The 19,736-nt window shown below is 40.9% G+C and overlaps 1 protein-coding gene across 6 annotated transcripts in view; it reads left to right on the top strand.

Moving 5' to 3' along the window:
- The window catches only part of LOC143297010 (dmX-like protein 2), a 137,244-nt gene that overhangs the window by 17,394 nt on the left and 100,114 nt on the right, over nucleotides 1-19,736 (top strand). For 5 of the 6 annotated variants that reach the window (XM_076609132.1, XM_076609133.1, XM_076609137.1 and 2 more), the window contains exons 10-13: nucleotides 8,494-8,666; nucleotides 12,831-13,103; nucleotides 15,793-15,920; nucleotides 17,628-17,740. In XM_076609132.1, the coding sequence (XP_076465247.1) occupies nucleotides 8,494-8,666; nucleotides 12,831-13,103; nucleotides 15,793-15,920; nucleotides 17,628-17,740 (687 nt within the window). The remainder of the gene's footprint in view (nucleotides 1-8,493; nucleotides 8,667-12,830; nucleotides 13,104-15,792; nucleotides 15,921-17,627; nucleotides 17,741-19,736) is intronic. The other variant, XM_076609134.1, reaches the window with a different exon arrangement.

The following is a 19,736-nucleotide window of genomic DNA, read 5'->3' as shown; positions in this document are numbered from 1 at the left end:
AGGACTTGATCTGTGTAGTAGATGCTTGTTATATAAACATTTCAAAACTAACTTTACGGCAGAGAGAGAAGTCTTGTTTACCAGTCATTTATGTTCATGCACTTAATTAAATTTCGCTGTAGTAATCGCGGACTGTATATCTCGTTTACCAGACATTTATGTTCATGCACTTATTGAATTTTGCTGTAGCATTCACATACTACCATTTGAAATTATACATTATACCTTGTGGTGCAAGATTGTGCCGTAAGTGTAATTGTCAGTGACTAGTGATAAATTTCCTTTTATCATGCAATGTTTTCATTATAATAATCTGTGAATTGATTCCCCAGTGCTTTTTATGTCCTTGGTCATGCTATAATTTCTTAGATTGATGTTTTCAAATTGAAGAAAACTGTCACTTTTAGTTTCAAAACTCATAAACAAGGCAAGTATTTGTTAGAAAGAGTATAACTTTGCAACAGAAATAATAAGCCCAGCTTCATGGTTAGAACTCCTTTGATGTGTATAGCAATGTGAAAGGTTGGTTTCATTGTTATTTTCTTGAAAATGTTCCTCGGCAGTTCTATAGGTTGTTTTTGTATGCTTTAATCTCTTGTATGCATTTTGAGAATCGGGCATTTTATTGGCTACTTGAGTGTTGTTGATACAGTTCCTTTGTTTTTCATGTAAACTCAAAAGGGATGAAAGGAAGAGACTGTTTTGCCCATGCTCTTTGAAATACAAAACAGTGTAAGAGCTAATTTAGAACAAAAAAAGTTAAATAGAAAACCATTTAAGTGACTAAATTTCATTCGTATCAAGTGCAGGGTTGTTAGCCAAGCCAGTGAAAGAGAAACCAGATAAAAAAAAAAAAAAGTTCAACAGTGCAATGCATTTTTCTTCCCTAACTTACAACATCCTTTAGATCAGATTTTTCAAACCATTTTCTGTTGTGTGGTGGTTGTTTTTTTTGTATGATTAATTTTTTTTTTATGAGTTGACTGTTTCTTGCATTTGAAAGGGAAAGAACACATTAAGAGGTAAAGTATCCTCTTAAGAAGAGAAGAAGAGTGACTGTAAAATTGTACTTTTATATAACAGGTTTTTGGTCAGTATTTTCATTGAAAATATTGGTGAGTTTTATCAAAAGAATGGTGTGTGTGTGTGTGTGTGTGTGTGTGTGAAGAGGAGAAAGAGGTTTAAGCGTCGAGTCTTAGAGTAAGAAAGAGTTTGCGTGTGCATGTGTGTGTGTATGCATGTGTGTATATTTGTTCGTTCGTTCGTTTGTTCTTTAGTTTAACGTCTTTTCACTGTAAGTGATATTAGACGATGTATATTTGTGTTTGTACAGGTGTGAACATTTTTCTTGGCTTTGTAAAACGATTGGCGAAATGTGTTGACTCAAAAGTTGTGATGTTTTTGTTTTTTTGTGCTGTTGACAGTATAAGGTATTTGACAACCAGCACTGGTATAACGTTTCGCTTTCTCCCTACTGCTCCTGTTCTGTCCTTTTGCCCTCTGTGCACAGCTGTCGCATTGCGACACACTGTTCTCAGCTTTCTGCTTGACACGTGTACCTTCTCTCCTAAAGCTGTGAGATAGAAATGGGATCGACAAGGCCTGCCCCTCTGGTTGAGAGATAGTCAGTCGCCTGGCGCATGGGATAGTTTAGGGGTGTCAGTCTGTTCCTTATTGTGGATTGTGATGCAGAAGTTTGTGTTGTGTGTGTTGATTGTGGGTGTCTGGGTGCTTTCTGCTAGGAAGCTTTGTCTGGTGAAGAAGAGCATTTTTAGCTCATGTGTGTAAAGAAAGTGAGTCTGTGTGATGACCCTGATTTGGTTGTCATCGTGTGTCTGTGTATGTACTTGTGTGTGTCTGCTTAGGAAGTTCCAAATTTGGATTGAAAATAGAAGGATAGAATTCTTTCCACACTTACCATTCATAGGGGTAAGTTTTCAGGAGAATACAACTATTTCTGAATAGTTTTATTTTGTTCAGATTAAGGATCCTTAACATTTTCTTGGGTCATTTCTGGTTTCTTGCCAGAGTAATGTTGGGGTTTGACATACTCACTGAGACTGTGAGACAAAAATATAATTTTGGTTGATTTATATGTGAATTCTGGTAAAACCTCCTCACCCCCCCTCCTCACCCCCCCCCCCCTGCAGTTCCACTTTTGTTTTTGTGAATTTTAAATCGGCAGGAATCATGTAAGCTTTGAAGACTTTGCCTCTTGTTCTTTTTATTTAGTGATGGTTCGATTGCGACTATTTGCTGATTGTATGTATTATGTATCTGTGTATGAGTTTTTCAATCAGTTAATATTGTCCATTTGTAAGTTTGATCTGATCACACTCTAGTGAATCAAACTGATCTATCATTGAAATAGGAGGACTTTGTTAACTTCTAATAAATCTAACTGATTATCATTTAATAAAGACTCAACTAAAAAAACAACAACAAAAAACAAAAAATAACAACAACAAACAAAAAAACCCCTTACAAACTAGGACTCAACTTCTAATAAATCTAACTGATTATCATTTAACTAGGAGTAGGACTCTGTTAACGACGTTTTGCTTCTCCTTGAACAGTAATTAACAAATGTTTGCACTGCTTCTCCCTCATGCAGTAATTCATGCACAGACTAAGCCTTAGATTAATGCATGAAGGTGCAGAATTTTGACTGATAATGAGTGAGATAGCCAGTATACAAATTTTTCCAAGTTGTGTACTTGTAGGAACGGATGATTTGCAGGGAGCTTATACAAGAGGCATGAGAGCTGAATGTTAGTTCTCACTTTGGTTTGGAAAGCCACCAGTTTGAATTCCCATTTTGTCTTGTGGGTAAATAAAGAGTGCAGACTTTTTTTGGGTCATGGTCCACTTGTTGGTATGTATGCGGCATGTGGACCTTTCTCTTCACCTCTTGCAAATGACAAGATTCTTCTGGTGCTTACATTTGCATGGAGAAGAGCAATACTATGTCATAGCAATACTATGTCAAGAACGCAAACTTCTTTTTTCAGTGTAGGTCAAAACAGGGTGGATTATTTTACGAAAACCTGTAGATTCTGTTGGTTAAGGGGTGAATAATGTTATGCGTTGAAAAGTTTTCTCCAGTTGCTTGACAGCTGCAGCCCAAGAACTGTAGAGTTGAGTTAAATGACCTGTTGGCTTGCACCCTAAAGGTCAAGTTGTTATTCACTTGGGTTTTCATTGTGTGGAGATTTCATTGTTGGAGGTTGGAGAGTCAGTCTATACACCAGATTTCATTATTGGAAGTTGGAGAGTCTGTGTATACACTAGATTTCATTATTGGAAGTTGGAGAGTCTGTGTATACACTAGATTTCATTGTTGGAAGTTGGAGAGTCTGTGTATACACTAGATTTCATTGTTGGAGGTCGGAGAGTCAGTCTATACACCAGATTTCATTATTGGAAGTTGGAGAGTCTGTGTATACACTAGATTTCATTGCTGGAGGTTGGAGAGTCTGTGTATATACTAGTTTTCATTGTTGGAGGTTGGAGAGTCTGTGTATACACTAGATTTCATTGCTGGAGGTTGGAGAGTCTGTGTGTACACTAGATTTAATTTTTGGAAGTTGGAGAGTCTGTGTATACACTAGATTTCATTGTTGGAAGTTGGAGAGTCTGTGAATTAACTAGATTTCATTGCTGGAGGTTGGAGAGTCTGTGTATTAACTAGATTTCATTGTTGGAAGTTGGAGAGTCTGTATACACTAGATTTCATTGTTGGAAGTTGGAGAGTCAGTGTATATACTGCATGCATTTGTACATTATTCTGGCTTTAAGTTTTGGAGTGCTTTGTTCATTCATGGACTGTATATAACATGTACAGAATTTTAAATGTTCATTCTTGGAGTGTACATATGTACAGAACTTGTAGTTTTGAAGTAAATTGTTGGTGCCATATATCACATGTTGATGTATGTCACATGACATATTGATGTATTTTAATGTTTCAGTTTGTGTTGTTTGTGGGTTGGCTATGTTTCTTTGAACGTGGTTGGTTGGGGTTGATTTTGTGTGTAGTGTCTTTAACCTGAAATTTGCCAAGTCAAAGTAAAATATATTGTTGATATTCATTTATGCCTCAGACGTTTGTTGCTGAGTTTATTGTCAGTGAATTTGTTGGGACTTTGTTTTATGATATTTGATGTTCATCTGTGTTTTTCTGTTGTTTTCCCTTTGTAAGTTTTGATTATTCATGTCATTGTGTTATGTTTTTTTTGTTTTCTGTTGTTTTGTAATGTAAATGGTAAAATGAAGGGCTTATTAGAATGTGATGTCGGTTGTTGTTTTTTTATGATATGTATATTTCTAGTTAATATTTTTTTACTTTGTTCACCTCAGTCCCACATTTGTTGCAGCTCTTATCTTTCTTTTGTGTTGTCTGTTGCTGTGTATTTTAGAAGACCAGATAGAGTTTGTCCCTGTTTTTTTTGTCAGGGTTTTTTTTTTTTTTTTTCTCACAGTACTGATTTGTGCCAGAAGTCTGTCCAGGGGAGATTATATTGCAGCTTGTTCCTGTTCAGTTGTCTCACTGTCCGCAAATTGTACAGACCCCTGGGCACAATGTTGATTTAGATCATCCCATGGTTATTTGATTAGTTCCATATTGATGTGATTCAACACATTGGCTCCATATTGATCTTCAACTCTGTATACCAGTTCCCAGTTGACCTTACACTCTATACACCAGTTCCCTGTTGACCTTACACTCTATACACCAGTTCCCTGTTGACCTTACACTCTATACACCAGTTCCCTGTTGACCTTACACTCTATACACCAGTTCCCTGTTGACCTTACACTCTATACACCAGTTCCCTGTTGACCTTACACTCTATACACCAGTTCCCTGTTGACCTTACTCTCTAGACACCAGTTCCCTGTTGACCTTACTCTCTAGACACCAATTCCCTGTTGACCTTACACTCCACACACCAGTTCCCTGCTGACCTTATACTCCATTCACCAGTTCCCTGCTGACCTTACACCCTCTAAACCAATTCCCTGTTGACCTTATACTCTATACACAGAGTTTCCTGTTGTTTCCTTGCTGATTTGACATGTGGAAAACACATACTGTAGTGTGTCAGATTGGCTGCAGGCTATGACCAGTCAGCTGTTCCACTTTTGGCCATAGAGATTAGTGAATATAGGCAGACATGACTCAGCACTGAAGAGAGGGAAGGACGCTCATTGGGTGATAAGGGTCAAGGCCTCAGGGCATCCTTGTGAAATGTGAACCGCAAAGTTTTGTCCCAATACCCAATAGAACAAGCTTACTGGCTGTTGGTTTCATTGGTCTGATACCTCTGCGCTGGCTTGGACGTTTACAGGAGTTCCCCTTCTCATTTGACTTGAATTTACATTCTGTGAATTCTTGAATTCTTTTTTTTTTTTTTTTTTTTCAATAAATTTATTATTTATTTATTTATTTATGTACGATTATAGTTGACTTCATCAAGTTTTTGTGCCTTATACATATTATTATTATTAGTAGTAGTAGTTCTTTTTTTTTCTTTAATAAAAAAAAGTATTTATGTATTATTTATTCACCCCCTTTTTTTTCTTTTTTTTTTTTTTCTCAAGGCCTGACTAAGCTGCTGGTCAGGCATCTGCTTGGCAGATGTGGTGTAGCGTATATGGATTTGTCCGAACGCAGTGATGCCTCCTTGAGCTACTGAAACTGAAACTGATACATTCTGTGATGTTATTATAATATGATAATGACATGGATATTTTTTTAAAAGCGTCTGTATTTTGGTGAGAGACCAAGCTGTAAGCACTTTACAGAGTCATCAGTACAGCAGGCTGCCTATCTCGTGTCAGGGCTGACGGACAGCTGCCATTGGGTGCTCATCATTTGTTTCCTTAGTCATTCTCTCTCTGTCTGTCTGTCTGTCTGTCTGTCTCTCTCTCTCTCTTCCTTTCTTAGTCCCCTCCTCCTTGCCCCCCCTCACCCCTCCCACCCCTCCCCTCCACCTCAACCGCCCCCCTTTTCATTCAAATATACAGAAATGTCGATTTCTAATTAATAATAACAATTAACATTATGATAGAAATGATGATAATCCAAATGATGATGATAATATCATTTATTTTCAGTCTAGTATCATCATCTTAGATGATTAGACTATAAATACATAAACGAACGAACTGAGTCATTCAGTCAGGTTTCAGTCATATGCACACTCACACAGTGTAACATTTTGACTGTATTGTTTTGTTTACCCTGCTACTGTTTCTTTACCCTGCCATGTAGGTAGCCATACTTTGTTTTCAGGGGAATTACATTCTGTTTACTCATACTGGATTTTTTCCCCCCATTATGTAGTGTTTCTTTTGGTTCCTTCCCCAATAATTTCAAGTGTATGGGAGTAGTATTAGAAATTCTGATTTATTTATTTATGTTTTTTTTTAAAAATTATTTTTGTACACACATGCTATTGTAAATGAATTGATCCTGTTAGAGATTTTTTAGGTTGGATGAGTGTCTGTTGTTTCTTCAACTCCCATTCCCCATGATTTCAAGCTTCTTGGGTTAGTGTTAGAAATTAGCATAGAAAATCAGAAAAAAGTGATTGTTTCTTTTTGTATATATATATATGCTTTTTTGCTTTTTTTGGGGTGGGGGTGGGGGTGGGGGGTATATATATCATCATATACATATATGTATATGCTTTGTTTTTCATCCTTAATCAGTAGTTTGTGTTTCAGTGTCCATGCAGTGGTTAATTTTTGATCTTGCACTCTGTGCTCTTGGCTCTGTGCAGTTGAGAATTCTCCAGACCTTCAAAGCTGTCATCAGTTCTGCCTGTGCAGTCTCTTGCAGTTGTGTGTTCCTTCTTGCCCTGTTCTGGTTCTTTTCTCAATATATTGCAGATTAAAAAGAAAAAAGAGTGGATATATATTTGTTTTACATTTTCTGATGTTAAGCTTCAGTGCCATGGCTTAACCAGCCACTGCGTCTTCGTGGTTGGTTTTCCTGTTTATTCCTAGAAGTTGATGATCTAAAGGTATTTTGTTCTTTGCCATACTCATTGCCACAGTTGTGAGATCTCCTTTTGCTTTTGTACTAATTGTAGTGTCGCATTTTATCTTTTTGTTTTGTGTCTGTGCGTGCCTGTGAGTGTGTGTGTGTGTGTGTCTGTATGAGATGTGTATTTTTTTTTTATACTTAACATTTGTCTGTTCTATGTTTGGTTTATGTGGGGTATGGGCAGGTCGGTAGGGGGTGCACACGTTTCTGCTGAAACAGCATGAGTGGTATTGAGGAAAGGGGTTTGTCAGTGAGAAACAGGATGGAAGAAAGTGTACAGCAGATTGATTCTTGTCTGTTGGATTGTTTCTTTGGATTGTTGAGTGTTTTGCATTTATTTAGACACATGTCCAGCTGTTAGGTTGCTTATTAGCTTGTATCTGGTCAGTGAGAGTTAAAGAGCATGGTGATGGGGAATATCCTTTCAAGCTGTCACACACAGTCACAAGTCACACACTGCTGCTTTGTGTGTGTATGGGTGTAGTGTAATATCGCATGCACACTGAATGGTACTGTTACCATGGAGTTTGATTTGCACTCACAAAAGATCTGAAAATCGAGAGCATCTCATCCACTGCCACAACTGCACTAATAATATGATTGTACATCTTGTCACTTGGAAGACTCAGAAACACACGGGGTACGCTTCATTTTTTACATATGTGTTGAAGTGGAGATTGAATCATGAATTTTATTATCATGACTGTGTTTTTCATCCAGTAAAGTTCAGTTTCTGTGGCCCTCAGTTATGTACTAATCTGTGTTGAAATTTTGCGTTCAGTTTTGTTCTGGTGTCTCCAGAACAAGTAGTGTTATGATGTTTGTAGTGACAGGGTGTGTGTGTGTGTGTGTGTGTGTCAATGTGTGTGTGTGTGTGTGTGTGTGTGTGTGTGTGTGTGTGTGTGAGAGAGAGAGAGAGAGAGAGTTTTTCATTTTATGATCTCTGGTTCAACCATTTTCACACTTATAAGAATGTTGAAAAAATGCTTAACAATTCTCATCACTTATCTTTTGTACCTTTTCAGGGGCGTTGACAGTGTTGGCGGAAAAGTTTTGATTTTGTTTATTCTCCCGTCCCTTGCTCTTATTTATGTTGTCATAGTATGTTTGAAATTAAAACACAATTAATATAGAGTTTTGTTACATTTTTTTTTCTCGTGCGTTTTATGAAAAGAGTGTTTTATGGAATGTAAATCATTTTAATCTAAGCATTGTTTACTTGATTTTTTTAATTTAAATTGTTTGATGGTTTATGCTCTTTGGTTCTCAGCTGTAAACGCATTGGATTAACAGAGAGCTGTTGTAATGTTTTTACGTCATGTTTATATCTATCTGGATGATGTGATTTGAGCAGCATTAATACTGGATATTGCGTCATTGAAAAGTGATGAATTATTATCATTATTAATTTTTTTTTTCCCCTGTCATCACGGACACAGGCATGCCATCCACAAGCGCAAGAAGCCCAAGTACGGTCCCGAGACTGTGATGAGCTCGGACCACCTGAATTCGATGAACAGTGTGCACGACTTTCACCGCTTTGCCATCCACCACAGCGGGGTGTCGCCCGTGCTCCACTTCCACCTGGCCTGCAGCATCAACCCCGAGACAGGTCAGTGAAGGGGAGGCAACTCTTCTCCCTTCTCACCTCCTCCCTTCCACTCTCACCGCCTCCCTTCCAGTTTCAGTTCCTCAAGGAGGCGTCACAGTGAGGGGAAGCAACTCTTCTCCACTCTCACCTCCTCCCTTCCACTTTCAGGTTCTCACATTGAAGGGAAGCAACTCTTCTACACTCTAACCTCCTCCCTTCCAGTTTCATTTTTCTCACAGTGAAGGGAAGCAACTCATCTCCACTCTAACCTCCCTCCCAGTTTCATTTTCTCACAGTGAAGGGAAGCAACTCATCTCCACTCTAACCTCCTCCCTTCCAGTTTGATTTTCTCACAGTGAAGGGAAGCAACTCATCTCTACTCTAACCTCCCTCCCAGTTTGATTTTCTCACAGTGAAGGGAAGCAACTCATCTCCACTCTAAACCACCTCCCTTCCAGTTTGATTTTCTCACAGTGAAGGGAAGCAACTCATCTCCACTCTAACCTCCTCCCTTCCAGTTTCATTTTCTCACAGTGAAGGGAAGCAACTCATCTCCACTCTAACCTCCCTTCCAGTTTGATTTTCTCACAGAGAAGGGAAGCAACTCATCTCCACTCTAACCTCCCTTCCAGTTTGATTTTCTCACAGTGAAGGGAAGCAACTCATCTCCACTCTAACCTCCTCCCTTCCAGTTTCATTTTTCTCACAGTGAAGGGAAGCAACTCATCTCCACTCTAACCTCCTCCCTTCCAGTTTCATTTTCTCACAGTGAAGGGAAGCAACTCATCTCCACTCTAACCTCCTCCCTTCCAGTTTCATTTTCTCACAGTGAAGGGAAGCAACTCATCTCCACTCTAACCTCCTCCCTCCCAGTTTCATTTTCTGACAGTGAAGGGAAGCAACTCATCTCCACTCTAACCTCCTTCCTTCCAGTTTCATTTTCTGACAGTGAAGGGAAGCAACTCATCTCCACTCTAACCTCCTTCCTTCCAGTTTCATTTTCTCACAGTGAAGGGAAGCAACTCATCTCCACTCTAACCTCCTCCCTTCCAGTTTCATTTTTCTCATAGTGAAGGGAAGCAACTCATCTCCACTCTAACCTCCCTTCCAGTTTCATTTTCTCACAGTGAAGGGAAGCAACTCATCTCCACTCTAACCTCCTCCCTTCCAGTTTCATTTTCTCACAGTGAAGGGAAGCAACTCATCTCCACTCTAACCTCCTCCCTCCCAGTTTCATTTTCTGACAGTGAAGGGAAGCAACTCATCTCCACTCTAACCTCCTTCCTTCCAGTTTCATTTTCTCACAGTGAAGGGAAGCAACTCATCTCCACTCTAACCTCCTCCCTTCCAGTTTGATTTTCTCAAGGAGGTATCGCTGCTTCGGGGACAAGTCTGTATACCCTGCACCACATCTGTTTGGCAGAGGCCTGACCAGTTACACATGTCAAAAAGCCCACTCAGAAATAAAACTGGATGTTTGAGTTGCAGCCCACAAACTGCAAAAAACAAGCCGAACAAAAAACACAACAAAACGCACACACACACACACACACAAAAGAAAGAAAAGAAAAGAGAGAGAGAGAAGAAGAAGAAAGGAGTGAATTTGAAAAAAAGTTGTAGTTATGGTTCTGGCACCTGTCTCACATGACGGAGAACTTGTGCACTATGCATCTTGTGCAGTGTCTGTGATGGCAGGCTCTCAAGGCGTTGGGTTTATGTGTAGGTCAGGCTTCTGCTCCTTTGTTGTTGTTTTCTTCATTGAATTAAAAAACAAACAAACAACAAAAGCAGACAAAGACAGTATTGTGTTTATTGATCAGTCGGCACACTTTGACACCTCCTTGAAACTGAAACTGAAAGTGAAATGGAGGAGTCCCATGGAAATGCACTGTTGAAGGAAATGGCAGACGAAGAAAGAGTATGAAGCTGAATTTATAGATCTTTAAAAAAAAAAAAAATTTTCCTTTTGTTTGGCAGTCAGGAAATCATGATCCTATTTTTTTCTAAGGTCAGTGAAATGTGTGTGGTTTTTTGTTTGTGACTGCATGAATAAGAAAGAGAGAGAGAGATAGAGAAGGAGAATGTGTGTGTGTGTTGTGTGTGTGTGTGTGTGTGAATGGTGTCTTTCATGTGTGTGTTCAATGTGTTGGGGTGTGTGTTGTCTCAGAGGGTGACAGGGGTGGAGTGTATATGGAGTGGATGTGTTGTTTTTGTGTGTGCTGATTGTTTTTAATGCTCATTGAGTAAAATTCTGGTACTGTCATTTTTTTTTGCTTCCCCTACATCTGCACCATTTCAGCGGCATTACTCCCATGCAGTTCTATTTGAGAACCACTGTCGCAGTCTCACCACCAACAATCTACGTAGAACTATTGATGTTAGGTTGCCAGGAGGCTACACACTAGAGGAGACCCCCTTCTTTGCTGCTGAGTCACTTTGGTGATAATAAGTAGTGCCTGTTCTGATTCGAAACACACAGGACACCACATACTAAGTTCCCTAATGATGACAGTAATGGCTTAGTTGTGGAGCCAGGCTGAATGACCTTTTCCCCCAGAGTGGAGACCACCACCACATCGCTCCAAAGACAGTCCTCCATGAATATGTCAGTACCAAAGACATTGACAAGAACTGATCTCAAGCATTTTCTATGCTGATGATGAAAGATGATGATGATAATACTGCTGCAGAGGTCCATTTTAGATTTGGGACCATGTGACAAGACTGTCTTTCATGCTTCCTTTCATACTATATCCCTGTGTCAACCAGGCCTGAGAGATACAGACACCTGCAATGTTGGTCAGGAAATTTGAGCAGCATTTCCAAAGACACGTCCTTGAAATGGATGACCCAAGACTGTGTGGTCCCAGTCTCGATTTATAGCCCATAGCACACCCTGCTCAGGGAAGGAGCTGGCCACGGGATGAAAAATTCTACCTGTGCTGGGATTTGAACCCATGTCCTTGCATCCTCAGTTGGCAGTGCAAACCACTTTACTGTGGTAGCTGGTCATTGAATAAAATTTTGTTGGAGAATAGATCTTTCAGAAATGGTTCCTGATTATGATGACAATGGGGGTAATCATGCACTGTTTGCACTAATTTTGATTTACACATTGCACAGTCATGATGATGATTATGTACTGTTTGCACCTGAACAAAACACAATATCTGGCACCAGTTTTTATTTACATATTGCACATAATAATGGCGATGATTCTATTCTGTTTGGACCAGAACAGAACACAATCTTTGGCACTAATTTTGACTTACACATTGCACACAACAATAGTGATAATTGTATAGTGTTTGCTCCAGAACAAAACACAATCTCGGTCACTAGTTTTGATTTATACATTGCACAAAATTGTTTCCAAATAATCCACAGTGACTAGAACACACTGAAAGCAACATGTATGCAGAAATGTCGCACAAGAGGAACAGAGTGTAACTAACATTTATAGTCTCTTGTTTTTTCTTTGCTTCTTGATCCAAACAAATCCACTGTGACTAGAACACCCTGAAAGCATGTGTACATGGCAGGGGTGCAGCAGAGGGAAGGAGTGCTTATGGTTTCCAGTTTTCTCTTAGCTTCTTGATCCAAACAACCCACGCTGACCAGAACACACATGTAGGTGGCAGGGTGGCACCAACTAACGTTTATGGTCTCCAGTTTTCTCTTCACTTCTTGATCCAAACAACCCACACTGACTAGAACGCACCGACGGGCGCAGTAGCCGAGTGGTTAAAGCGTTGGACTGTCAATCTGAGGGTCCCGGGTTCGAATCATGGTGATGGCGCCTGGTGGGTAAAGGGTGGAGATTTTTACAATCTCCCAGGTCAACATATGTGCAGACCTGCTAGTGCCTGAACCCCCTTTGTGTGTATATGCAAGCAGAAGATCAAATACGCACGTTAAAGATCCTGTAATCCATGTCAGCGTTTGGTGGGTTATGGAAACAAGAACATACCCAGCATGCACACCCCCGAAAACGGAGTATGGCTGCCTACATGGCGGGGTAAAAAGGGTCATACACGTAAAAGCCCACTCGTGTGCATACGAGTGAACGTGGGAGTTGCAGCCCACGAACGCAGAAGAAGAAGAAGAAGAACACACACTTAAAAAAAGCACAGGTAGGGTTGCACCCAGAATGGACGGAGTGTAACTAACGTTTATGGTCTCCAGTTTTGTCTCTGCTTCCAGACCTGCCGCTGCAGCCCCTGACGGGCAACACCCAGGCGGCGCACAGCTTCCGGGTGCACTGGCTGAACAACAAGGAGCTGCAGTTCACCATGGAGGCGGAGAAGCTGCTGCAGGAGCTGCACGCCAAGCTGCAGAGCGACGAGGGGGTGGCCGGCAGTGCGGGGGGCGGGGCCAGGAGCACCGAGGGCGAGGACAGCGATGGGGGTGACGGTGGCGACGGGGAGTTGGAGGCTGATGAGAACTCCAACAGGGAAGGTGAGCGAGGAAAAAAAAAAAAAAAAAGTATTCCTGTGCGTGCTGTTGATGAGCTGGAGGTGAGAACTCTAACAGGGAAGGCGAGCAAGTGTTCTTGCCAAAAAAACAAAAAACAAAACAAAACAAAAACAAAAAAAGAAAGAAAGAAAAAAATCGGTAAGCATTCCTGTGCATGCTGTTGTTGTCAGTCTTTGAAGTGTGTGCACGGGTGTGCTCTGTTTGTGTTAATCTGCTAATCTGGGACATAATCTGAGCTTATGGGATTGAATCCCACACTCAGCAGTGTTTTCTCCCCCTCCGCTAGACCTTGAGTGGTTGGTTGTCTGGACGCTAGTCATTCAGATGAGATGATAAACTGAGGTCCCTGGCAAATTTCTGTAGAAGAATCCACTTTGATTGGAAAACAGGACAGGACAGGACAGGACACCACACACCACATCACACCACATTACAATAGTTAATTTTCCTGTGACGGAATACAGTGAGATAATGTAGACAAGAGGAGTAATGTCGTTGCTGTGTGTGGTGGTGTGTGTGTAACGTAGACAAGAGGAGTAATGACTGTGCAGTGTGTGGTGGTGTGTGTAACGTAGACAAGAGGAGTAATGACGTTGAAGTGTGTGGTGGTGGTGTGTAACGTAGACAAGAGGAGTAATGACTGTGCAGTGTGTGGTGGTGTGTGTGTAACATAGACAAGAGGAGTAATGACGTTGAAGTGTGTGGTGGTGGTGTGTAACGTAGACAAGAGGAGTAATGACTGTGCAGTGTGTGGTGGTGTGTGTAACGTAGACAAGAGGAGTAATGACTGCAGTGTGTGGTGGTGTGTGTAACGTAGACAAGAGGAGTAATGACTGTGCAGTGTGTGGTGGTGTGTAACGTAGACAAGAGGAGTAATGACTGTGCAGTGTGTGGTGGTGTGCGTGTAACATAGACAAGAGGAGTAATGACGTTGAAGTGTGTGGTGGTGTGTGTGTAACGTAGACAAGAGGAGTAATGACTGCAGTGTGTGGTGGTGTGTGTGTAATGTAGACAAGAGGAGTAATGACGTTGAAGTGTGTGGTGGTGTGTGTGTGTAACGTAGACAAGAGGAGTAATGACTGCAGTGTGTGGTGGTGTGTGTGTAATGTAGACAAGAGGAGTAATGACGTTGCAGTGTGTGGTGGTGTGTGTGTAACGTAGACAAGAGGAGTAATGTCGTTGCAGTGTGTGGTGGTGTGTATGTAACGTAGACAAGAGGAGTAATGACTGTGCAGTGTGTGGTGGTGTGTGTGTAACATAGACAAGACGAGTAATGACTGCAGTGTGTGGTGGTGTGTGTGTAACGTAGACAAGATGAGTAATGACTGTGCAGTGTGTGGTGGTGTGTGTGTAACGTAGACAAGATGAGTAATGACTGTGCAATGTGTGGTGGTGTGTGTGTAACGTAGACAAGATGAGTAATGACTGTGCAGTGTGTGGTGGTGGTGTGTAACGTAGACAAGATGAGTAATGACTGTGCAATGTGTGGTGGTGTGTGTGTAACGTAGACAAGAGGAGTAATGTCGTTGCAGTGTGTGGTGGTGTGTGCGTAACGTAGACAAGAGGAGTAATGTCATTGCAGTGTGTGGTGGTGTGTGCGTAACGTGGACAAGAGGAGTGATGACTGCAGTGTGTGGTGGTGTGTAACGTAGACAAGAGGAGTAATGACTGCAGTGTGTGGTGGTGTGTGTAACGTAGACAAGAGGAGTAATGACTGTGCAGTGTGTGGTGGCGTGTGTGTAGCGTAGACAAGAGGAGTAATGACTGTGCAGTGTGTGGTGGTGTGTGTGTAACGTAGACAAGAGGAGTAATGTCGTTGCAGTGTGTGGTGGTGTGTGTGTAACGTAGACAAGAGGAGTAATGACTGTGCAGTGTGTGGTGGTGTGTGTAATGTAGACAAGAGGAGTAATGACGTTGCAGTGTGTGGTGGTGTGTGTGTAACGTAGACAAGAGGAGTAATGACTGCAGTGTGTGGTGGTGTGTGTAATGTAGACAAGAGGAGTAATGATGTTGAAGTGTGTGGTGGTGGTGTGTAATGTAGGCAAGAGGAGTAATGACTGTGCAGTGTGTGGTGTGTGTAATGTAGACGAGGAGTAATGATGCTGTAGTGTGTGGTGGTGTGTGTGTAATGTAGACGAGGAGTAATGACGTTGAAGTGTGTGGTGGTGTGTGTGTAACGTAGACAAGAGGAGTAATGACTGCAGTGTGTGGTGGTGTGTGTGTAACGTAGACAAGAGGAGTAATGACTGTGCAGTGTGTGGTGGTGTGTGTGTAACGTAGACAAGAGGAGTAATGACTGCAGTGTGTGGTGGTGTGTGTGTAACGTAGACAAGAGGAGTAATGACTGTGCAGTGTGTGGTGGTGTGTGTGTAACGTAGACAAGAGGAGTAACGACTGCAGTGTGTGGTGGTGTGTGTGTAACGTAGACAAGAGGAGTAATGACTGTGCAGTGTGTGGTGGTGTGTGTGTAATGTAGACAAGAGGAGTAATGACTGTGCAGTGTGTGGTGTGTGTAACGTAGACAAGAGGAGTAATGACTGTGCAGTGTGTGGTGGTGTGTGTGTAACGTAGACAAGAGGAGTAATGACTGCAGTGTGTGGTGTGTGTGTAACGTAGACAAGAGGAGTAATGACTGTGCAGTGTGTGGTGGTGTGTGTGTGTGTGTGTGCAGACCAGTGGACCAAGAAGCTGGGCCGGGGTGGGGTGAAGAAGCAGCAGAAGGGGGAGAGGCTGGGTCACCACACAGAGAGCCAGGACAGCATGACGTCAGAGGAGGAGCACAGCAGTGCAGAGCTCAACGTGAGTGCACGCCCTTTCTTTTATCAGAGCACAGCAGTGCAGAGCTCAACGTGAGTGCACGCTCTTTCTTTTATCAAAACACAGCAGTGCTGAGCTCAACGTGAGTACACGCCCTTTCTTTTATCAGAGCACAGCAGTGCAGAGCTCAGCGTGAGTGCACGCTCTTTCTTTTATCAGAGCACAGCAGTGAAGAGCTCAACGCGAGTGCACGCTCTTTCTTTTATCAGAACACAGCAGTGCAGAGCTCAACATGAGTACACACTCTTTCTTTTATCAGAACACAGCAGTGCAGAGTTCAACGTGAGTGCGCGCTCTTTCTTTTATCAGAACACAGCAGTGCTGAGCTCAACGTGAGTGCACGCTCTTTCTTTTATCAGAACACAGCAGTGCAGAGCTCAACGTGAGTACACGCTCTTTCTTTTATCAGAACACAGCAGTGCAGAGTTCAACGTGAGTACATGCTCTTTCTTTTATCCATGTGTGGGAGTGTTTATGCATTATACAGATTTTCATTTTAGGTGGTATCAGGCATGCCTACCATTAGTGAGGGCCTGTATTTGTCCTGGAAAATTGATAAAATGGACAGTCTGTCCAGGGAATATGGATTTATTCTGCATGTCCTGGAAAATAAAAAAAATCCAACAGTAACATTTTTTTCCAGAAGTATCTAGTGGGTACAATTGTACCCTTAGATGGCATTCTGACTATTTCCAAAGACACTTGCTTAAGATTCGCAGAATTGCTACCGAATATTACCGAAACCACTTCGTGAAAAGATGTAACTGTCCAAACAGTACCGAAGCCATTTTATGAAATTCTGCTTGATTTCAGTCACCGGCGAAGTAACTTTGGCAAGACCAATGCGTGTAACCTTTGTTATTCTCTGTGGCATTTTTGTTTTGTTATGTTTGCCTGTTTTTATGCGTAATCTTGTGTGTTATGTTTGATTATGTTTGCATTCAGGTCACTTTTTATTATTCAGTCCTATGGTGAAGAATTGATGGAGCATTCAACACTGGAGGCATGTCCTTGGTTAATGTGCATGAATATGACTGTGCTTGTGCCTAATTTTGTATGTGTGTTTTTCATGTATTTATACTTCACAACAGGCTCTATGGAATCAATATTAACAGTATATTCAGCCATGATATGGCTCTGTGTGGCAGGCTGGGCTATTTGCAAAAAAAGATAGATATAAATATCATTTACGAATCAGACAACTTTCTTGAGTATTTTTGTGTTTTTTTCCAGAGTTTGATAAACTTGAGTACAGTCTTTTTCAGAGTTTGATAAACTTGAGTACAGTCTTTTTCAGAGTTTGATAAACTTGAGTACAGTCTTTTTCAGAGTTTGATAAACTTGAGTACAGTCTTTTCAGAGTTTGATAAACTTGAGTACAGTCTTTTTCAGAGTTTGATAAACTTGAGTACAGTCTTTTTCAGAGTTTGATAAACTTGTGTATAGCCTTTTCCTGAGGTTGACAAAGTTCTTATACATATGTTTTGTTGCTGGCTGATTGTCAGAGTGTTGTATGTTTGTTGTTTGAAACTTGTTTTCTTATTCTTGGTCTTGATCTTGGTTTGTGGCTGATGTTTCTTTTGATGATTATGCTTTCAGTCCTGATATGATGTTGACGCTTTAACAGTGAAAGGAGGATGAAGTGCTGATGTTAACGAAAGAACATTGCAGCGTTTCTCTTGGTTGCAGCCCTCCATACTGGAGCGACTTGATCGCAACATAGAGCTGCTGCTGAAGAACTGGCAGTGCAGTGCTGACATGCTGTTCAGCATTCACCCTGTGGACGGCAGCTTCCTTGTCTGGTAGGGGGGGGGAATCTTTGGTACTTTGATTTATGAAAATGATAATGATAATAATAATAATAATAATGATAATAATAATAATAATGATAATGTATTTATACACCGCTTTCAGACGTCTCACATTTTCATTACATAATAAGCAGTAAAGATTGGTAACTCTCTCCGTGGATTGGGGACATAATTTCAAGTCAGTGCTGCTTATGCTACCAATCCAGCTAGCACACAGGCAAATAAAAGGTGCACTGGAACAGGAAGTGTGTGGGTTTGTTCCAGTGTGCCTTATATTTACCTGTGTGCAAGCAGATTTGGTAGCATAAGCAGCATTGACTTGAAATTGTGTCCCTTGTCCGTGGAGAGAGTTACCACTCTTTACTGCTTATCTATCCTTTACTCCCCTTGCCTCATTATTCTTTAATCTTGACTCTCAAATTGTCAGTCAGATACAAAGCGCAGATGAACATAGACACATGCATACATACACACATGTACAAACATGCATGGAAGAAATAGATGTGGGTGCATGGAATACAGATATGGGTTTAGTGAATATAGTACCTGACAGTGTGAAGTCTAAGTTGAAATCCAGAGCTCTGAAGACTTTTATTCCACGTTCAATCCACCTTTTAAATTCTTGAGAACTGTGTGTGTGTGCGTGTGTGAGTGCGCGCGCGCACTCTCATGTGAGACGTGTGAAAGTCCGTGCATGATAGGCTGTACCTTGTTCTAGTTGTGTGTGTGTGTGTGTGTATGTGTGTGTGTGTATGTGTGTGTGTGTGTGTGTGTGTTTTCTGAGCTTAAAACGTGACAGTTGGTTATAATGAATGTGCAGTATGTAGGAAGAATAATGTGCAATATGCAGGATGAATGTACAATGAATATGTCTAATGCTAACGTCCATATTCTAAATATATTTCTGTTTAATAATTACGATGAAATAATAAATTGCAATGTTTTTAAAAGCGAATATGTGAAATGCTTTTATTTGAGAACATATGTTTATTACTCTTGTTTAATCAAGTTATCCGCATGTGTGGGGTGGGTGGGTGGGTGGGGTGGGGGGTGCGGTGCGGGTGTGTGCTGATTATCTGGTTGTGGTTTTCCGCAATTCATCTTTATTCTTATCTTATCTGTCTATTATAATCAATGTGCAGTATAGTAGGCTATGTTTATAATTATATTCAAATAATGTTTCTTAATTCTTTCTGTTTTTACATTAAGAATACTAGTTATTACCTGCAGTGTGTGGATGTATGTATGAAACGATGTATGTGATATATATTTTTTTTTTTACATTTGTATCTTCGTAATATTTGTAGGGGCTGTTGTTTACAGTTATGGTCCCCATGTTGTTTACTTGTCTATGTTGTGATAATGCACCTGACCAGATTTCTCCAGTTGGAGATAATAAAGTTATTCTTATCTTATCTTATCTTATCTTATCTAGGCAGTGTATTCATTTGGCGTTAAAGATCTGAGTTTAGGCTTAGATTATATGTTTGGAGCTAACATTGAAATGAGGGAAAGTGTAAGAGAGAAGAGAGGAATTCAAAACTCTTTATTGGCTTTAAGTAGAATAATTTAAAGTGCACAAGGAATGTGCTGTTTGAGGCAGTCTAGTGTTATACTGACTAGTAAGCCAGCTTCATTCAGTAGAATACCTGTGATTTGTACAGTGAATGCTAGTTAGAGAGAGGTACTTTGAAATGTGCTTGCGAGACTTAAATCTGAAGATACTGAGTCTCACATCACTTACGTAAACTCAGCTTTCATAACCTGTCCTTTGCTCTGCAGCCAGTAGAAGGCTGTAGGAACATTTCTGATAACTTCCCTGTGTCTGGGATGGTCCTCAGCTGTCCTCAGTATACTGAAGAAAGACGGGTCTGTCAGCTCATTGATGCAGAGATGCCAGCTGTTATGATTTTGCCGTATTTTGTTACGCTCGACCACAGTTTGTTCAGACGTTACGCCCACGTCAAAATTGTTCCGATGAGTTAAT

Source organism: Babylonia areolata, chromosome 22 (assembly GCF_041734735.1).
Source record: "Babylonia areolata isolate BAREFJ2019XMU chromosome 22, ASM4173473v1, whole genome shotgun sequence".
Taxonomy (NCBI): Eukaryota; Metazoa; Mollusca; class Gastropoda; order Neogastropoda; family Buccinidae; genus Babylonia; species Babylonia areolata.
The sequence above is the reverse complement of the archived record's forward strand: the minus strand, read 5'-3'. Positions and strand labels throughout refer to the sequence as shown.